Genomic DNA, 23178 nt, shown 5'->3' with positions numbered 1-23178 from the left:
CTTATTTGTTACTGTTCACTAAGTTGCGTAATTAAATTGGGGAGCGGGGGATGGGGTGCAAGTGGAGTATCATAGATTATTGGCTAGAGTAAAACCTTATTCTTCGACATACTGCTAAATTGGAATGATACAGTAATTTCATTGTGGTCAAGAACAATCTAAAGATTTCAGTGTTCTTATGGAGTGTGCTGCAAACGGAAAAGGAAAATATTGAAGCATTTTTATTCTGAATGCCCTATTCTGAACGGGTATATTGCACAGAGCTCAAAGGCATTGTTCTAGTCAAATTACATTTAGTACAGATTATAGTTTTATGTAACAAAAAAAAATAGTTTCATAAACATGTATATAATGCAGGCCTAATAAATATGATTATTCAGAATGAGTAACCCGAACCAGTATAAAAATGTCACAGTTGACTAAACACACATTTCAATTACTAGCGTAGTCAATGGGTAACCACTAATTATCAAACAATTCTGAATACTTGATTCAATTCTTGAAGGAGAATGAACCATCCCCAGGTGACCAAGGACGAATATGCATGTTTCCCCAAATCTGTTTAGTGGAATGACCTTGTGTTAAGCATACTAAGCTTGCTGTGTCCTGAGGGGTTTTTGATTTCTGACAACTAACCACAACAATGGTGGTTGTTGTATGAATATTGAGGGATTACCAAGTAAAGAATAGGTTAAAACAGTAACCACTAATTATCAGACAATTCCAAACAATTCTTAATTCAGTTCATGAAGGGGAATAAACCATTCCCAGATGACTAGTGCTGTCAAATAACTTTCATATGTCCATTTCATAGTCATGTTAAATTATGAAGCACCACAGTCATCTGCATTCCTTATATCTGAAATGCTTCTTGTGCTTGGATTCCTGGCATTGGTTTGTGGTGCTGTTTCCCCTGAGGCTGGTTGGCAGTCACTGTGCTCACAAAAGTTGAAAATATTAGAAATTCCACCCTGGCAATGTCAGTGACTCCCAGGGTGGTGATCTCAATGATCAGTATAGGAGACTTCACTCACACACTGGCAGAAAAATAAGCCACAAAGTAAAAATATGTCAAAGCAGATGAGTTCTTTTTCTCTCCACTGATTGATGCAGAATCATTTCCATAAGCTTGCTCTGTCCATTGCAGAAATGAAGTCTTGAACAAATGATGCTGCACATCCACTTGTCAACTGCCACTTTATGGCTGTTGTTGGTACTGGCCCTCTGTGGCTGTGTAGAAGTCATCTAGCACACTCTGCATGTAGTCAAATGTAGGCCTGTCTTCCGGCTTGTCCTTCCAGCACACTGTCATGATTTCGTAGAGCTCTTTTGGACAGTTTTCGGGACATGACATCCGATAACCTCGCTGGATAGCAGTCATTACATCTGCATTACTCATCCCTATGGAAATAAACATGACCAGTAAACAGATGAGGGCAAGTGAGAAATTGTGAATCATTCTCTATTTTTCAGTCTAGTACTACGAGTGTGACCCAGTCTGTCAAAATAAGCAAAGATCTTGGTGAACTCCTCTAATGTGAAATCATCACTAAATCACTAATGTATTTCCAGTCCAAACCCAAAGGTAATCCTTCCATTATCTCGCAGCATTATGGTCACATTTACAGAAAAATCCAGAGACCTATGGATGCAAATATCCCCAATGCTATCCTTGTCCATTCATTTCATTTGAATGTTGCTGATACAGTAGCAAGGAAAGGTTTGTGAACCCTTTGGAATTACCTGGATTTCTGCATGAATCATTAAACGTGGTCTGATTTTAATCAAAGTCACAATAATAGACAAACACATTCTGTTTAAACTAGTAACACACAATCAATTAAACTTTTCATGTCTTTATTGAACACATTGTCCAAACATTCACAGTTCAGGCCGGAAAACGTATGTGAACCCTTGTATCTAATAACTGGTAGGACGTCTTTCGCAGAAAGAACTGCCAATGTTTCCTACAGTATAGCCGCCGATCAGACTTGCACAATGGTTAGGAGGAATTTTAGACCATTTCTCATTACAAAACTGCTTCATGCCACACCATCTCAATTGGATTAAGGTCTGGACTCTGACAAAATTTGAATTTTCTTCTGTTTAAACCATTCTATTAATTTACTCGTGTTTTGGGTCATTGTCTTGTGGCATCACCAAACTTCTATACATCTTCATGTGACGGAACACTACCCTGACATTCTCCTGTAAAAGTAATTGATACAATTTTGAATTATTTGTTCCCTCAATGATTGCAAGCAGTTCAGGCCCTGATACAGCAAAGCAGCCCAAGACCACGATGCTCCCTCCACAGTTTCAGTTGGAGGAGGTTTTGGTGTTGGTGAGCAGTGCTTTTCCCCTCCAAACATAGTGTTGTGCATTTCTGCAAAAAAGTTACACTTTTGTCTCATCCATCCATGGAACATTGTCCCAGAATTGTTGTGGAACATCCAGGTGGTATTTTGCTAACATGAGATGTGCAGCAATGTTTTTTTGTTGAAGAGCAGGGGTTTCCTCCACGGTGTCCTCCCATGAATACCATTCTTGTTTAGTGTTTTTCTTATAGTGGACACATGAACAGACTTTAGCAAGTTCAAGATATTTCTTGTCCTTTACCATTACCCTTGGGTTCTTTTTGACCTGCTTCAGCATTGCAAGCTGTGCTCTTACCACGATCTTTACAGGATGCCCACCCCCAGGGAGAGTAGCAATAGTACTGAATTTTCTACATTTTCCTCCAACTTGTCTTATTGTAGATTGACGAACACTCAGGCCTTTAGAAAAGCTTCTGTAGTCTTATCCAGGTTTATGCATCTTTACATTTCTTATTCTAAGGTTCTCTGAAAATAGTTTTGTACAGGGCATGGTTCACATGAACTCTGTCAGTAAGCAAACTTTGTGTGCCTTTTTTATAGGGCAGAGCACCTCCAACCCACACCGCCAATCTCATCTCATTGATCGGAACACCTGACTCCAAGTTGCTTTATAGAAGTCATTAGCCTCAAGGTTCACATACTTTTTCCAACCTAAAATTTAAAATGTGAATATTTAAATTATGCTTTCAGTATTGACAAGAAGTGCAACTATTTCTTTGTTATTAGTTTAAGCAGAATGTATTGGTCTATTATTGTGACTTAGATAAAGATCAGACCACTTATAATGAGTAATTCATGCAAAAATCCAGAAAAATCCAAAGGGTTCACAAACTTTTTCTTGCAACTGTATATTGGAAGCTCTCCTCCCTGGACACCCCCTTCGGCTTTATATCACGTAAGGGGCTTGGTTTGATGCGTTCAAATCTAAGGAGCGTTACTTTTTAAATGGACGTGATTGACATAATAAAGAAATTTTAACGACTTTAATGTACAAGCATTTCTTCCTTGTCAGTGTGACTTAGGTAGTGTTTCCTGTTCCCCTGATTCTGAGCTTGCACTAGAATACTTTTCCTATCTATATCTTTGACAGACAAGCCTGCTCCCATTAAATATTTAATATTAATATTTAACAGCCATCTCTGATTCTGGACGTGATCATCAAGATTTTTTAAAGGGGTTAAATCCTTAAAGTGTACTATCTCCACCTCCCTATCAGAACTAGTGCTGTTCAATTATGGCATCTTTACCAATAAAAAAGGAGTATGTAATGTCTTTAACTGGCACTTTATTTAAGCAGGGCATCTATTTGAGAGGGACAGTGTCCCTCTCAGTGGCTCAAATAGCCTTGGACGGCCAGGGAATAGCTAATCTCAAATTCCAAACCCATTTAACTGCATACCCTACAGTTATTAACAATCTATTTTATTTTCATGAGATTACTACTCAGGAAGTATTAGACGCTTTGCTTATTACTCTTGTTAAAAGAGACATTCTTGATTCATGTCCAGCTCTCCGCTCACCTGACAACTGAACCTGTTGCTCATATGTCTAATTTGACAATTCTGACAGTTTTTTTTTGTGTGCCATTTTTCTCCCATTTTCTCCCCAATTTTAGTCGTTATACCAATTCCCTGTGTGAATCACGGTCCTGGTCTATGCACTATCCTCTGTCGGTCTGGGGTGGGTGTAGACTCCGATACATGTGGAGTCGCCAGCCGCTTCTTTTCACCTGACAGCGAGGAGTTTCACTGGGAGAGTGCAACACATGCGGAGGTTCACGCTATCTCCCCCAGATCCCCTCCCTGCTGAACAGGCGCCCCGACCAACCAGTAGGAGTCACTAATGCAACGATCAGGACTCATACCCTCACCGGCTTCCCACCCGCGAACACTGCCACTTGTGTTCGTAAGAACGTCTGACCAAGTCAGAAGTACCGCTGCCGGGGATTGAACCCGGGTCTCTGCGGTGGTAGGCGAAATTCTGTCTGGTTTTATTCTGACTTGGAAAGTGGCACACATACATACTGTACATCTGAACTTTCTTCAGAATTTACTTTTCTGGTTGATTTTGACCCTGCGACCCTGATCAGAAATAAGCAGGTATAGATAATGGTGGATGGATGGATGGATAGCTGATCTTTAAAGAATAGAGGAAATTAAAATGTTTATCTGTCAACATTCTTTCTAGCAAGCAGGCTTATAGAATTGGCTATGTAACTCCCATTTTCAACCAGCAGGTGTCAGTGGCAAACTTTTAGAAGAATTAAAAAAAAATGTATACCTATTTTTCACTTCATGGCAAATGACAAAAAAAAAAAAACAGAAGTCATTCAGAACAATTAAAAACTGTAACCCTACAAAATTCTGGCATGTGAGTTGAAAACTATTTGTTGGGTTGTGTTGGATTTCATTATGTGAATGCTCTCACCTGGGTAAGGTATTTTTCCATACGTGACCATTTCATATAGAAGAATTCCAAATGACCACATGTCTGATTTAATCGTGAATGACCCATAGTTGATAGCCTCAGGTGCTGTCCACTTTATTGGAAACTTGGCCCCTGCAACAAAAAGTATGTCAGCTTCCTGAAAAGCCTTATGCAGCAGTTGTTCTTTTTTTTTTTTTTTGCTCAATATTCAGCTTAGTTTCATTTAACATACAGTACCAGTCAAAAGTTTGGACACACCTGCTTAAACAAGTTTTTTCATGATTAAAAATGCTTTAAACTGTATAAACTTGTCTATAGACAAAAATGAAAATGTCAGCTCATTGGGGGGGGGGGGTGCATTGTTTTGTTATTTAAATATCTTGGTACGTATTGGTGTTCATGATCACATCTATCTTAACAGGTACTCCAGGACCTGTAGAATTTTTCATATTAAAAAAATAAAATAAAGACCACATGCCATATTTCAAAATGCACGGGGTATTTGATATCATTTTCACCACATGCAGTACCATCTATTTCCAATGGAGGGTAGAAGGGTGAAACTGATGTAGGAATAAATCCTTCTAATAATGACTTAGAAGTGCAATACATGAAAGAATGCTGCAATAGTTATTTTATTACAATAGTGCATAAAGAATACCCACCTTCTCTAGCTGTATACTGGTCATCTTCAATTACTCTCGCAAGGCCAAAATCAGCAATCTTGCACAACAGGCTCTCAGACACAAGGACATTTGCAGCTCTGAGATCTCTGTGAATGTAATTCTTCTTTTCAATGTAAGCCATCCCCTCCGCAATCTGAAAGAAATAGTTCTATTCACATCAGGCAACTGTCTAAATTGTGCTTGATATAAAAATGGTTCCGAAGGAGTTTGTTCTAAATTCAGTATTAGCACTTATGATGTTGTAACTTAACACCAATCAGAACACCAAAAGTTAGAATAAATATAAATGCTCATTAAATCAATCACTTAAGTTTTTTTTTTTGTACTTTTAACATTTGAACTATGCCTGGATGACAACTTATCAGGCAACACTGCACAGCATGACAGTTATTGACAGATCACTTCTACAAAAACAGCAGATGTGCTGGTAACCATGACAGCTGAGGTGTGGTATCTTTCCTCCATTAGACCATAGATCCTTTTGCACTTGTTCCACCTTAACATACTTTCAACTGAATAAAGGGAACTCACTGCAGTAATAACAGACATGTAGGACAATTCTTTTAAGATCTTGAAATTTTCTGATTATTAACGATTACACAGACCAACTGTAGTGACAGACAATGACCATATAATATACATTCTTTGTCCCCCTTTGATAATTTCGTTCATTTTTGAAAATAAGAAGTCAATGTTGTTCTGTGATATGGATCTAGACTAAGATACTACAGTACAGTAATGCATATTAAGAGTAAATGGGTGCTGTTGCAGCTAGGGCAGAATTTCTATTGGCCTGGGTTTTTATAAAGAGGTCAAAAATATTGTATGCACTGCAAAATAAGCCTACTGCATAGTAACAGCCCAGTCATTTAAATTGCAACGATGACAATTGTGCAAGCTGAAGTTCCCTTTTCACGGTAGCCAGTGGAAAAACTGACATCACTGAATTTGTTTTCCCATGACAGCAGAATCTTATCAAGCGGCATCTATGCAAATCTATTTTTGAAAAAATAATCACAAGGGCTGCACAGTCTTAGGTCGATATTAATAGCCGATATAACCACATTAGCTGACACGAATGCTGATACCTCCCCGTTCTTAAATAAAAATAATAATGTCGTTGAGAACAAAAGAACCTCCTCCCACCCATCAAGTCCAAAATGAAACAAACACACATACAAAAATCTTACCTGGGCTGAAAAGTCTATCAGCTTGGGCAGTAGTACTTTTCGACCTGAATCACTTTTTAAGAAATCAAGCAAGCTACCTAAAAATGACAAAGATATAGCACTTTCAGTTAACTGACAAACCTGAGACAATGACAGATTTATCTTCATTTTGAAGCCATTGAAATATATACGCAAATAGAAACAAATGCATGAAGGACATTAAATAAACAGAATGGAACAGTGCATTTTCACATACACGCCTCTATGATTGGTTAAAAAGAAAAGAAAAGAGAAGAATATGGATGAAATATAGAAGGCCATGTTTAGCTACCGTTGGCCATGAACTCGGTGATGATGTAGATGGGCTCAGATTTAGTGACCACAGCATAAAGTCGCACCAATCTGTTGTGCTGGAGAGTTTTCATCAGGTTGGCTTCCTCCAGGAAGGCCTCCACAGACATGGTCCCAGGTTTCAGGGTCTTCACCGCCACATTGGTGCTGCCGTTGTAGGTGGCTGACAAAGAAACCCACATATTCTCAAGTACAAGCCCTCATCGCTCAACATGCTGCACATGCAGTTTGTGTACATTTGCAGACTGGGCCCTCTTCATGGTCAATATCTTGCTCTTTGCAAGAGACAGTATGGGGTACAAGTTAGAGTACTGACCTCATGACATTGAACTATAAAAATGGATAATCAACAAAAAAAAAATCAAAAAGGTAATACTGATTTTCTTTAACTTGCCACAGGACAGTTACTCACAGATACAGTGTGCCAACAAGTAACAAAATGCAAATCAGCATATCATAAAGATTTACAAATTCACCAACCAAGCAAAAGCAGACCGACATGACATGCCAATGAGTACACCTCAAACAAAGGCCTCTTTCATTTTGATTCTGGCACAGCTGTGTGTCTCCACAGGATAAAGGCATATTGTAAAGGAAATATACTGTATAATGCTAGGCTTTGTCATAGGTGGTGCTTGTAGTATCAGGACTGAATGCAATGTTGGAAGCAACAGACAGTGTCCGGCAGAATATCTTTTAGTTGAAGAGACAACTATCCTGCACAGGGCCGGCGTTTAGGGGTGAAAGGTGATGACAATCCTAGGGGCCCACAGCCCTTGGGGGAAGGCCCACAAAAACCCCAGTAGCCTATTATGTAGGCCCCCCTTTCTATGACTAAATTATTATGCATAGGCCTAACTAACACTCATACCACACAATCATTCAATATTGATGAAAGAAGTTTCTGTTTTCTGAGCAATAACCCCCTTCTTTAAAAAAAAATGGTTTGGTCCATGGTTCGCTCCTCTTTTGAGAATTTGCGCGTAACGTAACGCTATTGCTCCCCAACTGCCGCAGCAGCCAGCAGGTTATTAATAGAGAAGCGCAATGCCAAAACAGAAATATAAATCGGGACGCCAAAAAAGAGTGGAGAAGAAGGAAAGAGAGGCCAGGAGCAGATCAGGAGCCCAGAATATAACAGATTTTTTTTCGAATAAAGGTGAGAGTATTAAGCTAGCTGTACAGGCACCCTGTGGCTGCCTGGGGCTTATCCAGCTACTAACGTTACTACGTTAACCAAATGACACTAACGTTTAACCTTACGTGCGGTCAGCGGTGTAAAATAATCGCCTGACAAGGCTGACATTACTAAATTATCCACTAAATATCAACCACAGAAAAGATTAGTAAGGTTGTAATTCGCCAAACGATACGCTGTCAAAAAAAATCCAGTAGCAGCAGGACACATTTTTCCATTCTTGCATGAGTGTTTACTAAACTGCTACGTTAGCCTGTTGACATGAGTCTTGTTAACGTTAAGAAGGGGCTAATCTTACAGTTTGCCCTCCTCATACAATGAGATGTTACATAGCTGCCTACCATGGTGATTTGAGTACGAGCAGCTACACCTTGTGGAGTATCTTGAGCCAGTATAATGTGAGTTTGGGTGTGTTGCACCAAGTGCTTGATTTTTACATAATAATACCCAGTGACTCTTTGTTGAGTGGTTAATTGAAAAAAAGAAACCTAATTGGGTGTATTGCGTCAGGCACTGTCAAGAACATAGAAGAACAGAAAAATAAAGAAAAAATGATAATACATAGTCTAAGAAAAAAAGTTGTGTAAAAACTTTGGCGATGCAAAGTCGGGGGGCGGGGGTGCACACCAATATTGTTTCAGGGGGCCCAGAATTCATAGCAACGGCCCTGATCCTGCATAAACAGGAAATAATCATTTGGGCATGTTGCAAGTTGTAAAATTTGATTCTTACTTACTGCACTTTCCTAAGTACAAAGGGTATGCTTTAAGAGGGAAAAATTGATTAATAGATAAAAAATTAACTAGAAATACCGCCTCGCGGTCGCGGTTGTATGCCTCCGCCAACCAGTAGCCAGTTTGGATATAGAACGTCACTTCATCAAGGCTTCATGTATGTGATAATTCACTCCTTCCCTGGTTCATTTTCCTGGCTAGATCAATGACTCTTCACATATTATATTGTTATATTATATTGAGTATTATGTTTTGTGAAGTCACAGTGACCTTGACCTTTGACCACCAAAATCTAATCAGTTCATCAGTTCATTCTTAGTTCATGCTCATTAGTCCTCAGTTCATGCTGTACAGCTAAGATGCTTTCAAAAAGAATGAAATGAAAGGTTATAAATATCGAAAAAATTGTATAAAGAGCAGTAAATAGTTAAAAACTAAATAAAATCAATGTTTGGTGTGACCACCCTTCGCCTTTAAAACTACATCAATTCTCTTAGGTACACTGTCCGGCAGTTTTATGAGAAAATCGGCTGGTAGGTTGTTCCAAGCATTTTGGAGAACTTGCCAAAGTTCTTCTGCAGATTTTGGCTGTTTCGCTTGCTTCTGGCTCTCCAGGTAATCCCAGAGACTCTTGACCAAGTTTTTATCTGAAAAGTAGTCTATTACTTAAAATATTACTTTATTTAACAAAATACAAAAATGTATCTGAGTCTAAGTGGACATTTGTGCCAAATTTGAAGAAATTCCCACAAGGCGTTCCTGAGATATTGCGTTCACAAGAGAATGGGACGGACGTGAGGTCACAGTGACCTTGACCTTTGCCCACCAAAATCTAATCAGTTCATCCTTGAGTCCAAGTGGACATGTGTGCCAAATGTCAAGAAATTCCCTCAAGGCAAAAACGTGTTTTGTGAAGTCACAGTGACCTTGACCTTTGACCACCAAAATCAAATCAGTTAATCCTTGAGTCCAAGTGGACGTTCGTGCCAAATTTGAAGAAATTCCCTCAAGGCGTTCCTGAGATATCGCGTTCACGAGAATCGGGACGGACAGACGAACGGAAGGACGGACGGACGGACGGACAGACGGATGGCTGTGCCGTCGCGGAGGCATAAAAAATGCGTGTTTTGAGTAAAATATGAAATAATATATATATACTCTTAAAGAAATGGCTTCAGAGACAACCATTTTGTGAATTGTCTTGTTTCATAGGTTCATAGGGTTGAGAATGAAACCTACTCATATCAGGCATTTTGAGTCACCGTATAGTGGTTTTGTTTACTGTAAAAAAAAGATACTAAAAAAACTGCTCTCACCAAAAGCCAAAAAGGAACTGCGCAGCAGTGGTTTCCTCCAAATGTCACAGGGGAAAAAGGTTTCACTTTAGTTTTTTTTTTTTTTTTTTTGAGTCAAGGAGACCAAATAAACAAAGGGAACATCCTGAACTCAACCACCCCACTCCATTTGTATATTTGCTAAGGCTGGCTATTTCCTGGCATTCACAGCTAGGATGGGAGGCATATGAATACCCACCACATCATTACATCATTAAGTTCACAGCTGAGGTGAATACATATTCAATATAACTTATCATAGGTACTGTGATATGACCAGAATACATTACCACAAAAAACACTGGATCATGCAGTTTACATCATGCAGTTTACAACTATGATAGGCATGGCCAATCACTTTGCAGCACTCGAAGAATTTGACCTCAAAGTGTTTCACATAGAATATGTGCACGCATACAGAACAGGCCAATAGGCCACCTGTGCTTTTTTTTTCTTTCTTTTCTTTAGGTTGAGTTGAATTCTGTTAATTTATGAATATTTCTTGAATAACAAACCAAATTACAACATCACCTACAATTCCTACCTACAATATCACAAAAGGATATATATAAATATATAATAAATATATATTGTTTTACTTCCTCAAACTAGCCAATTAAAAAGTAAAGCTGAATGTGCCTGACTCACCCATCCACACTTCACCAAATTGTCCAGCTCCAAGCTTTTTCACCATCCTTAGGCACTCTTTGGAGATCTCCCACGCGTCTTTGTCCCATGGCATCTGCGCTTTCGGCTTCACACATGGCTTGTCCAGCTTCCGACAAAGTCCATCTGCTTGCTCTACACCACAAACACACTCCCTTCACGTGGCTGGCCTTGTATTCAGCAAACATTTATTTAGATGTAATTAAAATGACCCTGTGCAATCACTTTCCTTCTAACATGTAAATGTTCATTAAGGCAAATAGATAATGATGAACATAATGATGTCGACTTATGCATCCCAAATTTATTAACAGGGAAATAAAAATCTTTCCTTTCGATGTACGTCATTTCTAAACACGAAACCTAGAGGTCGGACAAGGTCTGACAAGTTCACCTCTGATTGGCAGCCCACTTAACAGACACTCCACTGTTGGTAAAAATGTAAATTATTATGCTGTGTGCATAAGAAACAGTCTCCAAAAGACCAAACCAAAAAAAAAAAAAAAAGTTTAAATCGAATATATTCCTTTGTTTTCTTCAGGATGAAAAACAATTGCAGTTCAAACTGAATATCTTAACTGTATAAAATCTTAAATCACAGTGCTTATTTTCTATGGTTTTTAAAAACTTCTTATTTTCACTGCATACAGTCTTTATTGTGTATTGTGTATATGGTTCTTGCTGATTGGTTCTTGCTCCAAATCAGCTTGTAACACCCATGTGTAGTGCTTAAAACCTTGAGTAATCATTAATCAAAATGAAGGGTCAGGAAAAATTTGACAGTACAAGCAAATGTAAATGTATGCGCATTAAATAAATACATACCATAAGCAGTGCAATATTACTGGACAATCGGAAAATAGGAAGAAAGCTGCAATTAGACTCACTTTGGTAATGCTTTATCATGCTGTGTAAGTCAGAGAAGGTGATTTTGGGAGATACATAGAAACCACCATTGTCCATTGCGCGAATTTTGTAGTGCTTGACAGCATCTGCACCCTGGACATCTACATCTCTGATTGAAAGTGAGTAACTTCCTGATTAAAACAAGTAAAACAGAAACACCCAGGATTAAAAACAAACAAAAATCTTCAGCCTTGATACATAACATTTAATGAAGTCCTTTCACATGGTTGAAAATGTGTCTAATGGTGCCGCATGCTTGGAATGGCATTTGTTATATCTTTTTACCCTTTATAACCTAAACTTGCAACTCAATTACAGAACTTCTTTAAATGTTTTACACAACTAAACTTTAACTTTATATATTTAGCTATTATCTGAGAAAATATATCAAGGTATTGGCACTTCTTTGTAACTTTAATTTGTCTGATATGTTCATGCAGACCCACTGCGTTGGATGTTTGTTCTGAAACTGCTTCCATGGACCTCAGCCGATAAATGCTGCTATCATATATCCCTGAGTCTGAAATGTGCCTGATTCCAGTATGACACTAGAAGGATGTGATATTCACTGTTACTTAAAATATTACTGTGAATTAGTTATACTGTGGTGGATGCGGATATTTAGCTGACACTCTTAGAAGTAAGATTAAAATCTAGGTAAGGCAATAGCAATACTTAAATGTACCTTTTGATGTTTCACTCTCTCGAATAAGGAAAGATCCTGGTTTGTTAGCTGGGGCCAGCAGTTGCCGCTCAGCATCTTTTCTGGTAATGGCTTTAAAGAACCATCTGTGTAAAACAAGAGAAAAACAATGTTAAGAACCTCTATAATTTTCTCATGCCAATTTGTATAGACACATATCAACTCATTTCTAAGATACAGTAGGCAAATGTGTCCCATTTGGTCATTTTACTATAAATGCCTGTTCAGTTGCATGGCATACAAACATGGCAAGGTATTAAACTGTAATGTTTCAAGATGGTACATGATAGAAAATACAACTCATAATATAATCTTGGCATTTGTAATCAGTGAATTGTGGCCAAAGCTGAGTGCACCACATACTTACTCCTCAGTCTCAATTGTGTTTGCTTCAGCTACATAATTACAGGGAATAAGGCCTTCTTTCTTCGTTACAAGAGACTTTGCCCTCCACCATTCTCCTTTCCTTTAAAAAGCGAGACATATATGAAACAGTAAATTCTATATGACACATCTGTATGTACACAGGTGGCAAATTAAAAGTACCTGAAAATAAATGTTGATGTCAAATTCAATGTGCCAGTACTCAACTATCAGCAATTACAAACCATTCAAGAAATATAAAAATCTACCCCTGTAAATTCATGCCTGATATCCATAGTAAGGATAATTCATGGTTCTAATACTGTGCTCCTGATATTATCGAACTAAAAAGGTTTAAAATATCACAATGTCCCACAGAAATGGAAGTAAATAGCAATAAACATACTCTTGAAGAATTTTAAGGCGTTCTCCCTTCTTAAACCCCAAATCCTCTGCATGTTTTGCTTCATATGGGTACAGTGCGATCACTATTTTGCCAGATTCTCTTTGCTCTGTAACAGAAAAAGGATCGTTATGTAGTATTACTTAAAGTTGTTCACTAAAAAGAGAGAAGTACAGTAAGGAAGAAACACAAACATACCTTCCAATGTTTGGAACACTTGGCCAGGCAGAAGTCCACTTTGAGCTGAAACATTCTATAAAAAAAAAACAACTGAGTATTTATGCATTTGAACAATAAACAGTATGCCATAGTGCAAAATGCAAACATTGGTATTTTCTGACTTTGATTAGTATGGATGTTAGTACTGATGAAAACCTTAACAGAAAGCAATATTCTTGTTTCTTCCGTTATTTGTATAACTAAAATGATGCTTAGCTGATTTCTGCAAAGAGATGTAAAATATGCTTTATGGTTCCACAGGCCTAAATTCAAAATTAGTGCAGCTAAATATAGTTCAATATGCTAATCTGACATACTGTTTAATTCTTACTTAGTGTAGCAGGAAGAATTATGAAATATTGCATTAGGGTAAAAAAAACATTCATTTTGATATTCCATGTAACATTTATTATGATATATGATATTGTGTTATGTGTTATTGTTGTAAATCTGCCATTGTAAACTTCCCATTAGATGATTTTTTTTTTTAAATAAAAAAAAAAAAAACTACGACCTGCGGCCAAGCAATGTACAGTTGAGGCCAAATGTTTACATACACCCACGCTTCAAACTCAGTTTTTCACAACTCCACACATTTCATGTTAGCATACATTACTCTTAGCAAGTCAAGTACAGCATCTACTTTGTTCACCTTAGAGGTAATTTTAAAACAATCGATTAGAGACAGATTTATTTCAGCTTTAATTCACTATATCAGAATTCCAGTGGGTCAAAGGTTTACATACACCAAAATTGACTGTCTCTTTAAACAGTCTGGAAGATTCCAGAAATTGAGGTAATGACCTTCGGCTTCTGATTGGCCAACTGTCATAATTAGGAGTTAATTGGGAGTTAATTGGCACCTGTGACTGTATTTAAGGGCCTACCCTTAGAGCCACTGCCCATTTGCCCTTGATACCATGGAAAAATCCAAGCAACTCAGCCAAGACTGTGGACCTCCTTAGAAGCAATTTACAAACAACTGAAGGTACCACAAGCATCTGTACAAACAACTGTATGCAAATATTAATATTTTGGGACCACACAGACACAGCATTGTTCAGGAAGGAGGCACAAATAAACTCCCAGGGTTGAGCGGACTTTGGTCCGAAAGGTTCAACTGAACCCCAAGACAACAACAAAGCAACTGGTGAAGGAGTTGGAGGCATTAGGTACCAAATTATCTACATCCACCATTAAGAGATTCCTACATCACCATGGCCTGAAAGGCTGCCGTGCAGGGAAGAAGCCCCTACTCCAAGGCATAAAAAAAGCCAGAATGAAGTTTGTAGGTGATCACCAGGCTGAAGACCTAGCCTTTTGGAGGAGTGTTCTCTGGTCAGATGAAACAGAAATTGAACTGTTTGGCCATATTGATCAGTGCTATGTATGGAGGAAAAAGGGTGAGGCTTTTAATCCAAAGAACATCATCCCATGGGGTTGGCAGCATCATGTGGGGGTGTTTTGCTGGAAAAGGGACTGGTGCAGTTTAGAAAATAGATTGCATCATGAGGAAGGAAGATTATCAAGAAATACTGAAGCAACACCTCAAGACATCAGCTAGAAAGTTAAAACATGGTCGCAACTGGGTCTTCCAGCAGGACAATGACCCTACGGAGTGGCCATCACATCATATGGGGTGACATAGCTCAGGAGGTAAGAGCGGTCTGGCAATCGGAGGGTTGCCGGTTCAAGCCCCGCCCTGGGCGTGTCGAAGTGTCCCTGAGCAAGACACCTAACCCCTAAATGCTCTGGTGAATGAGAGGCATTAATTGTAAAGCGCTTTGGATAAAAGCGCTATATAAATGCAGTCCATTTGCCATCACAAAGCCCTGAACTGAGTCCTGTAGAAAATTTGGACTGAAATGAAAAGGCATGTCCAAGCAAGGAGGCCCATAAACCTGACTGAGTTACATCAGTTGTGTCAGGAGGAATGGGCAAAAGTATTGTGAAAAGCTTGTGGAAGGCTACCCCAAGCGTTTAATTGAAGTTAAAGCAATTAAAAGGCAATGCCACCAAATACTAACAAAGTGTATGTAAACTTTTGGCCCACTGAAAATCTGATATAGTACATAAAAGCTTAAATAAATCTGTCTCTTAGCTATTATTTTGAAATTGCCTCTTATGGAAATAAAGTAGATACCCTAATTGACATAACACAGGAAATGTATGGAAACATTAAATGTGTGAAGTTGTGAAAAATTGAGTTTGAATGTCTTTAGCCTAGGTGTATGTAAACGTTTGGCCTCAACTGTATGTTGTCCTTAAACTGTAGCTTGGCATCCACCACTGACTTTAAAATGCAGCCTGTGTTGGATGGCAACATGCTTCTTAAAAACTTGCTTACACATTTTGTCACAGTTCAAGAAAAACAATGCATTCAAAGCAGTTTGGCTTTGTGATTTTCTAGAAAAACTGATTGCGGTTGTTTGGCTGTACCACTTCTCTTTAAACTTGAATGAAGCACAAAATCAAGCATGCAAGTGTGACAACTAAATACCTAAAAACGGTTAAATAAAGCAGCTATGTTAAAATTTTTTTTTTTTTTAAACAGCCAGGTCATGCATGATAAATTCTTCATCCACTACAGCATGTGAAAGCTGCCCTGCTAAGTGAATTGACTTGTGCAGGGAGACATGCTTTCTGAATTTGACTGACTACTTACTATGGCATGTGGTTTACTGGTGGTGGGATCTCTCGCATATCTATTTTGGTCAGTACGTACTGGTTGGGTTTTCTTTAGATCGTGTGCACCCCGGGCTTCGTCACCAGTCAGCTTGGATTTTCTACAGCCCATATTTTCTATCAAAAGAAGAAAAAAATGCTTAAATACTCAATATCACCAAAAAGGAAACTGTCACAAAGAAAAAAGGAGGTCAAAAGACAGAAGATGTACGAAACACAACATTCTTTAAGTCAAATCCCACTGCTTAATGACACCTATTCCAATTTGAGAATTCTAAATTTTAAGCATGCCACTCCAGGAGTGGGTGCTGTGAGCGGACTACAAACAGACCTTCAGAATTAACTGCATGTAAAGTTTCATTCCATGTGGAACTCTGGGATTTGTGAAAAAAAAACCAAAACATACTCACGCACGCACGCATGCACACACGTACACACATACACACACACATACAGGTGCACACACACACACACACACACACAAACGCACACACCCACACACAGTTAGATATACCCATGAGCGTTAAAATGGTAGTGTGAAAACAGTTTATTGACATCTCTACTAATTTGGCTGTTTAACAGTGAGAATCGGTCATCATTGATGGGTCCATCTCTCAAATTTAAAGTACGGTAACACATATTTGGATTCAGTCTTTCCTGCAATAATATTCCAATAATTTGAAATATAAAGCAGCAAAATATGAAACAACTTGTCCATTCAGTACATACAACTACTTTAACACACAGTATTAAGTGGTTAACGTAATGACGCCAACATAATTATTTGATGGTGTCATTACATCAATGGTAGCACACAATACTAAAACATAATTCCCAAGCATTGCATATGATCATGTGTCCACTAATTATCTTATGCATACAACCTGGAAAAAATAGCTGGTAAATCTATACTACATTTCAAAAAGTATGTGGACACTTGAATATCACACCCATGTACTTGTTGAATCTCATTCCAAAATCATGGGCATTAATATTGAGTTGGAACCTGCTTTGCTGCTGTAACAATCTCCACTCTTCTGGGAAGGCCTTCTAGTAGAGAGCATTAGTGAGGTTGGGCACTGATGTTGGGCACAAGGCCTGGCTCACAGTCAGTATTCCAATTCATCCCAAAGGTGATTGACGGGGTAGAGAACAGGGATCTATGCAGGCCAGTCAAGTTCTTTCCCCCAAACTCAACAAACCATTTCTTTATAGACCTTGCTTTGTGCATGGGGACACTGTCATGCTGAAACAGAAAAGGGCCTTCCCCGAACTGTTGCCACAAAGTTGGAAGCGCACAATTCTCTAGAATGTCATTGTATGCTGTAGCATTAAGAGTTCCCTTCACTGGAAGGGACCTAGCCCAAACCATGACAAACAGCCCCAGATCATTATTTCTCCTCCACCAAACTTGGCCCTATTCAGGCCAGTACAGTTGGCACTATGCATTCTGTGCAACCCAGATTCATCTGTCAGACTGCCAGACAGTGAAGCGTGATTCATCACTCCAGAGAATGCATTTCCACTGCTCCAGAGTCCAATGGCAGTGTGCTTTACACAACTCCAGTCGGCACATGGCATTGGTGATCTTAAGGTTTGTGTATGGCAGGATGGCCATGGAAACCCATTTCATGAACCTCTTGACAAACAGTTCTTGTGCTGATGTTGTTTCCAAAGGTATTGGAACTCTGTAGTGAGTGTTGCAACTGAGGACAAATGATTTTTACGTGCTACATGCTTCAGCACTCAGTTGTCCCATTCTGTGCACTTGTGTGGCTTCCTGCTTCGTTTTTGAGCTGTTGTTGCTCCTATGTGTTTCCACTTCACAATAACAGCACTTGCAGTGCCACGTAGAAGTCACTGAGCTCTTCAGTATGACCCATTCTACAGACAATGTTTGTCAATGGAGATTGCATGGCTGTATGTTTGATTTTATGCATCCGTTAGCAATAGGTGTGGCTGAAATAGCCAAAACCACTCATTTGAAGGGATGTCCGCATACTTTGGAAATGTAGTGCACCAACACCAAAAGCATGCAGTCAACACTGAGCCTAAAGACTAGTGTGACACTGTAGAGCCAGAGGCAACTTGTGTACCAGTATCTATAATTAAAGTAACATACACTATTTGAAATTAAGAATTACAGAATTTAGAGAATGTAATGCAGGATTTTAAGTCACCAGAAGTCAGTCATGTTCAGAACATTGGTAGAGATAAAAAAAATGCTTGAGTGAAGAGCAAGTAAGGGTGGGGTGACAGAGAATAGAGGTTCTCTTTGACCTTTTTTCCTTTAATAATCAAGATGGGTTTAAAATAGATATTTCTTCCTAGATTTTTTTAGAAAGGAAAGACGGGAGCCCACACTCTTAATGAATAGATATAGCCTAGATTATGAACATCTTTCCTTTCTATGATTATCTATGAGAAGCCAACGCACCATTTATTTGTTATATAGCCTAGTTTGTTAAAAACACCTTTGAGCATTTACCAGTCTTGCTAACAAAGCCAATTGGAGACTGACATGTTATTTTTTCATTGTATAGATTTGCAAAAAAGAGAAATATATTATAATTATATTATATAACATTATTGCTTAACTATAAATTCAACATCAGGTGGACATTGGTAAATTTGTGGAAACATTTCTTCCAGAAGCACATAGAGTTGTTTCTTTGACAGTAAATTATTTTTTGAGTTAATAAATACCAACCTTTTCTTAAAATATTTAATCTGAATAGAGGACGATTCAAGAATGTCAGAAAAACAAAATGTGACTGATTAACCTACAAGGAACAAAACTTCTCAATTAAACTGTAAGTTATATGCTGACAGACGCAAATAATACGTAATTATATAAATAAAAACATTTTAAATTGAAGGAAATTCCCTTCCCATGAAGAAATTGTGGTGCACTTAAGCAGGGAAGATGCTTGAACAGATACTTTCAGGGATGGACAAAATATTTTTACTTCCCAGAGGAAACACAGCACTGTTCATTCTGAGGTATTATTTCCTCAGACTTTGGTATTTGGTCTTAAGGCCAGTTTAGCTGCTGAAGCCCATGATGCACTATGCCTGGTCTCTGACCCTAGACAGACTCCCCAAATTGCGCCTCATCCAGTTCTTAAGGTGAAAAGAGTATGTGTCTTCTGAAGACACATATGGAACATGAAACTGCATGAAAGGACAAAAATGTAGAATAAGAACCACAATTTTCACCAATGTCTCACTCCAACTTTCTCAAAAAGTAATAGCACCGGATTTGTACATTAAAGACAGGTTAATTAAGAGAAGCAAAGTAACATTCCTTCTAATAAACTCTTTACAGAACCAAAGAACATATTATTTGATGCGTTTATTTTGGAGGAAAAATGTTGAAGGACAAAAACAGGATCAAATAAACGACCCATTGTCTGCTTGGTAGAAAATACCAAACATGTTTGACCATGTTAAAATGTTAAATTTATCGTGCTGCAGATGGTTTTTGCTTTGAGAGAAGCCAGCTGTCAAGTTGCTATATTTTTAGGTTCCTGACAGGAAGCTGGAAGAACATTTTGGTCAGATTAGTGTAGTGTGCACCATGCAAGTAATTTCACACTTCCTCCAAAAGCCATAAGTAGGTTGAGATGGGGGATGGCAACACACAAATCTCTGGTGTTTAATACTGAGCAGTTTATTCTCATCCATATGTTAATTTCAGTCATATTCCACAACCAGTTACCTTTTTATCCTTAACCAGGAGTTTCCACTGGGTTTATGTTTAGTAAATTATTTTTTTTTCTCTCTCCAAATACATTAAAAGGCCTAAAGCTGGTGCTGTCACATTTCTTATCTTGGGGAATAACATCCGTGATGAATACACCACACTGTTATCCACACCATCTTCCCAAATATTCTCTATATCTGCCATACAAGACAAGCATAAATAATTAAAAGCTTCCTTCCTTACACATGGATATTTTGCTGCTGACTTCATACCAATATCACTTTGCAGTCTATGATATAACCATGAACAGTTAATAGGTTAACTGTTCATGATTATGGAGGGGGGGGTTGGGGGGTCATACACTCATACCTATAGCCAATTGAAAGTCTCAAATTAACCTAACTATGTCTTTGGACCGTGGGAGGAACCTGGAGTTTATATGTGGGGAAAACATATTCACCACTGTGCCGCCCATCAAAAATAATATTAATTTAAATAATTGACTAGTTATTTGTTAAATTAACTAGTTTAGTTAAATTGACATTTATTTTATATATTAATGCATTGGACTTGTATTTCCCTAAAGTGGTGTTTAGCAAGTTCTGTTTCATTTATAAGAAAAATTCAGTTGTGTATTGATCAATAGTAAGCTAAAAGCAAAGTAAAATTCCAATGCATTGCACCGTAGATGGTATCCATTTTAAACTGTGACTAAAATTGCTGCCATACAAGTACTCTGATCATAGCAAAATCTTACCCTGGAGGAAAAGAGATAACCATTGCAACCGTTAAACATGTTCCATTAACTCGTGGAATTTAGCACAAGTACACTAATTATGGTTCACTTCCTTTGGCAAGATGTTATCAAGTTATAAGCTGTATTGGTGAGACTGCATTAGCATGGTCTATAAGGAGCTTGTAAATATAACGTACGTTGACTAATAGAAAGCACTGAACATTATGATTAATTCTGGTCTGAAATAGCAGCACTACAGTTAGGTGCACGCCCATGTCGTCCTATTGGTACGTAGACTATACGACGGTATGGGCCTTATGTATTGCCTGCCCCAACAATAAACGAATATGTTGTCAAATTCATATGTCATATTCATCATCATTATCACTATGATCATCGCCAAAATATGATCAGAATACCGATTGAAGGCATTAGACCAATATCGCGTACAGATTTTACATGTGGGCTTAGGCTAGAGGAAGGAGTCTGTAGCAAGAAACATTAAGCACTGTGTCGCCACAATAAATTCCATCGTAATTAATCAACTAAATACAGACGCAGTGTGTCAGACATTGGCTAATTAAAAATCATCAGACATTCACATGGCAGAAACGGAGTGTAGGCTACAGTAGAATATACATATGAGTCCATACCCATAGGAATCTATAAAGAATCGAAATATTTCAGGAATACAGAGAATAAAATTAATAAAAACATGAAAAACTAATACGTACTCAGTTAGGAGGACGACTATAATTCGCCGGTGGTGATCCACGTAAAATCTTAATGCAATCGCAATCCGACTTCCTTAAGTGTACTGAAGTCCGTCTCCAACTTCAGTACCATCACCCACTTCACAGAATAAGGAACTGTTCATTTGCTGGCAATTTTTTTTTTAACTTCCTAGTACGCTGGGCGTTAATAATCTTTAATTAACAACGGTGTATTGCACAAACCAGCCCCCCGGAACAGACACTGTATTTACAAGGGCTACAGAAAGCACCGTCTAGGTGAAAAAAGAAAGAAATTAGTTTCGTAAATTCAGCCAATCACATTACATCACGGGGCAGCGTGCATTTATAGCCTATCATTGAGAACCTATACAAACTTAAATGTTCATGAGACATACAACTTTTATTTAATATAATGTCAGCCTATTAACACCCGACCAGCCATGCACATTTTACTTATAACTACATAGTTACATACTGTGCTCCCATAACCGCTCACATTGTGCAGAGATCAAGGAAGAAATATTGTTATTAATGTTATAAGCTAACATGAACATTTATGAGAATGTATAGCAATAATTAATAACAACCGAGTTTTATACGGAATGAAGAACAACATTGAAACACACGTACGCACACATGCTGCATACTCGCCAATATCTGTTTAAATTAGGCAAATAATAAACATAAGAGCCCTTTGGAAGCTTTACTGTCACGAAAAAAAAAAAAAAATTATTAGGACAGTTGAAACTTACCAGCCTATAGCCAAACCGTTCTACAATACTGCTTCCCAGAAGCAACCTTTAAAACTGGATCAAAATTGCATAAGAAAACTATAATATAGTTTATATAATTCCGATAAACCGAAAGTGGGCTATTGCCTAAAAAGTAAAAAGGCACATGACAAATACATCCACAGTACAGTTTTGAAATACATATAGTAATCCAGGATGCAATGAAATTGTAACAATTCATTTGGCCCGAGTTATGGCAAATAGGAGATCCGCAGAGCACAACACGACCAGACCTTCTCTTCATCTTTGGACTGTCACTACAAGCATATGATGTCTGCCTAGCTGCCATTCACATCGCTAGTTTTACATTTCCCCAATATGTATTCCACTGAAAACAAAAACAAAAAAAACATCAGCTTTCACTACATCATGTTTTTTTCAAATGACATATTTTAATTCTGACTTTAAAGTCAGAATTCTGACTTTATTCTCGGAATTCTGACTTTAATCTCAGAATTCTGACTTTAAAGTCAGAACTCAGAATTATGATAGAATTCTGAGAATAAAGTGATAATTCTGACTTTAATCTCAGAATTCTGACTGACTTTATTCTCAGAATTCTGACTTTAATCTCAGAATTCTGACTTTAAAGTCAGAACTCAAAAAAAAATTTTCACGTGACCCTAATCCTCTTCCGTACCAAACTAATAATGTATCCTGATATCAGAAATAAAAATGATCTTTAACCACAAGGAGACATAAGTAAAAAAAAAAATCATGACCTCCTAAACGCTGATGTATGCATTATTATTAATAATAATTTCTTCCAGTATCATTGAATTACAACTGCTGTTGAAAACCTTGTTGATCATGTTTTATCCTCTCCAATAACTTGTGCTGTTAGAAACGTAGTAGAGACTCCTGACTGGCTCAGAAAAAGGAAGCAGGTAAAATGTTCTCACCACAAACACTGGGCCTTGTAGCCTAGATTATTTTGTTTGTTTGTTCAGATCAGCCAGGGTGCCTCAGGTTACCATTGGAATAGTTTC

General features: G+C 38.0%; 1 protein-coding gene across 2 annotated transcripts; it reads right to left on the bottom strand.

Moving 5' to 3' along the window:
- Positions 1 to 19: 19 nt before the first annotated feature.
- Positions 20 to 21681, bottom strand: LOC135253536 (tyrosine-protein kinase Lyn-like). 2 transcript variants are annotated; one of them, XM_064332929.1, is made up of 13 exons: positions 21399 to 21681; positions 16263 to 16339; positions 13517 to 13571; positions 13322 to 13427; positions 12920 to 13018; positions 12535 to 12638; positions 11831 to 11980; positions 10926 to 11078; positions 6992 to 7174; positions 6682 to 6758; positions 5471 to 5624; positions 4806 to 4937; positions 20 to 1401 (listed from the first exon to the last, which is right to left on the bottom strand). In XM_064332929.1, exons 2-13 carry the CDS (start codon positions 16332 to 16334, stop codon positions 1199 to 1201), a joined length of 1488 nt encoding a protein of 495 aa, XP_064188999.1. In that variant the 5' UTR covers positions 16335 to 16339; positions 21399 to 21681; the 3' UTR covers positions 20 to 1198. The 2 variants fall into 2 exon arrangements, with proteins under 2 accessions (XP_064188999.1, XP_064188998.1); XM_064332928.1 differs by having other exon boundaries at positions 16203 to 16339; positions 21399 to 21680.
- Between the last annotated feature and the right edge of the window lie 1497 nt (positions 21682 to 23178).

Source organism: Anguilla rostrata, chromosome 4 (genome assembly GCF_018555375.3).
Source record: "Anguilla rostrata isolate EN2019 chromosome 4, ASM1855537v3, whole genome shotgun sequence".
NCBI classification, from domain to species: Eukaryota; Metazoa; Chordata; class Actinopteri; order Anguilliformes; family Anguillidae; genus Anguilla; species Anguilla rostrata.
This window is presented reverse-complemented; position numbering and strand designations above follow the sequence as displayed.

What these genes read in the sequence shown, in the direction of transcription:
- LOC135253536 (XM_064332928.1), bottom strand. Translation starts at nt 16,334, where the DNA reads ATGGGCTGTAGAAAATCCAAGCTGACTGGTGACGAAGCCCGGGGTGCA. An exon ending in AGAGAGTGAAACATCAAAAG is followed by an intron (nt 11,981 to 12,534) that starts GTACATTTAAGT and finishes TGTTTTAATCAG; the next exon opens with GAAGTTACTCACTTTCAATC. An exon ending in ATTTGGTGAAGTGTGGATGG is followed by an intron (nt 7,175 to 10,925) that starts GTGAGTCAGGCA and finishes TTTCTTTGTCAG; the next exon opens with CCACCTACAACGGCAGCACC.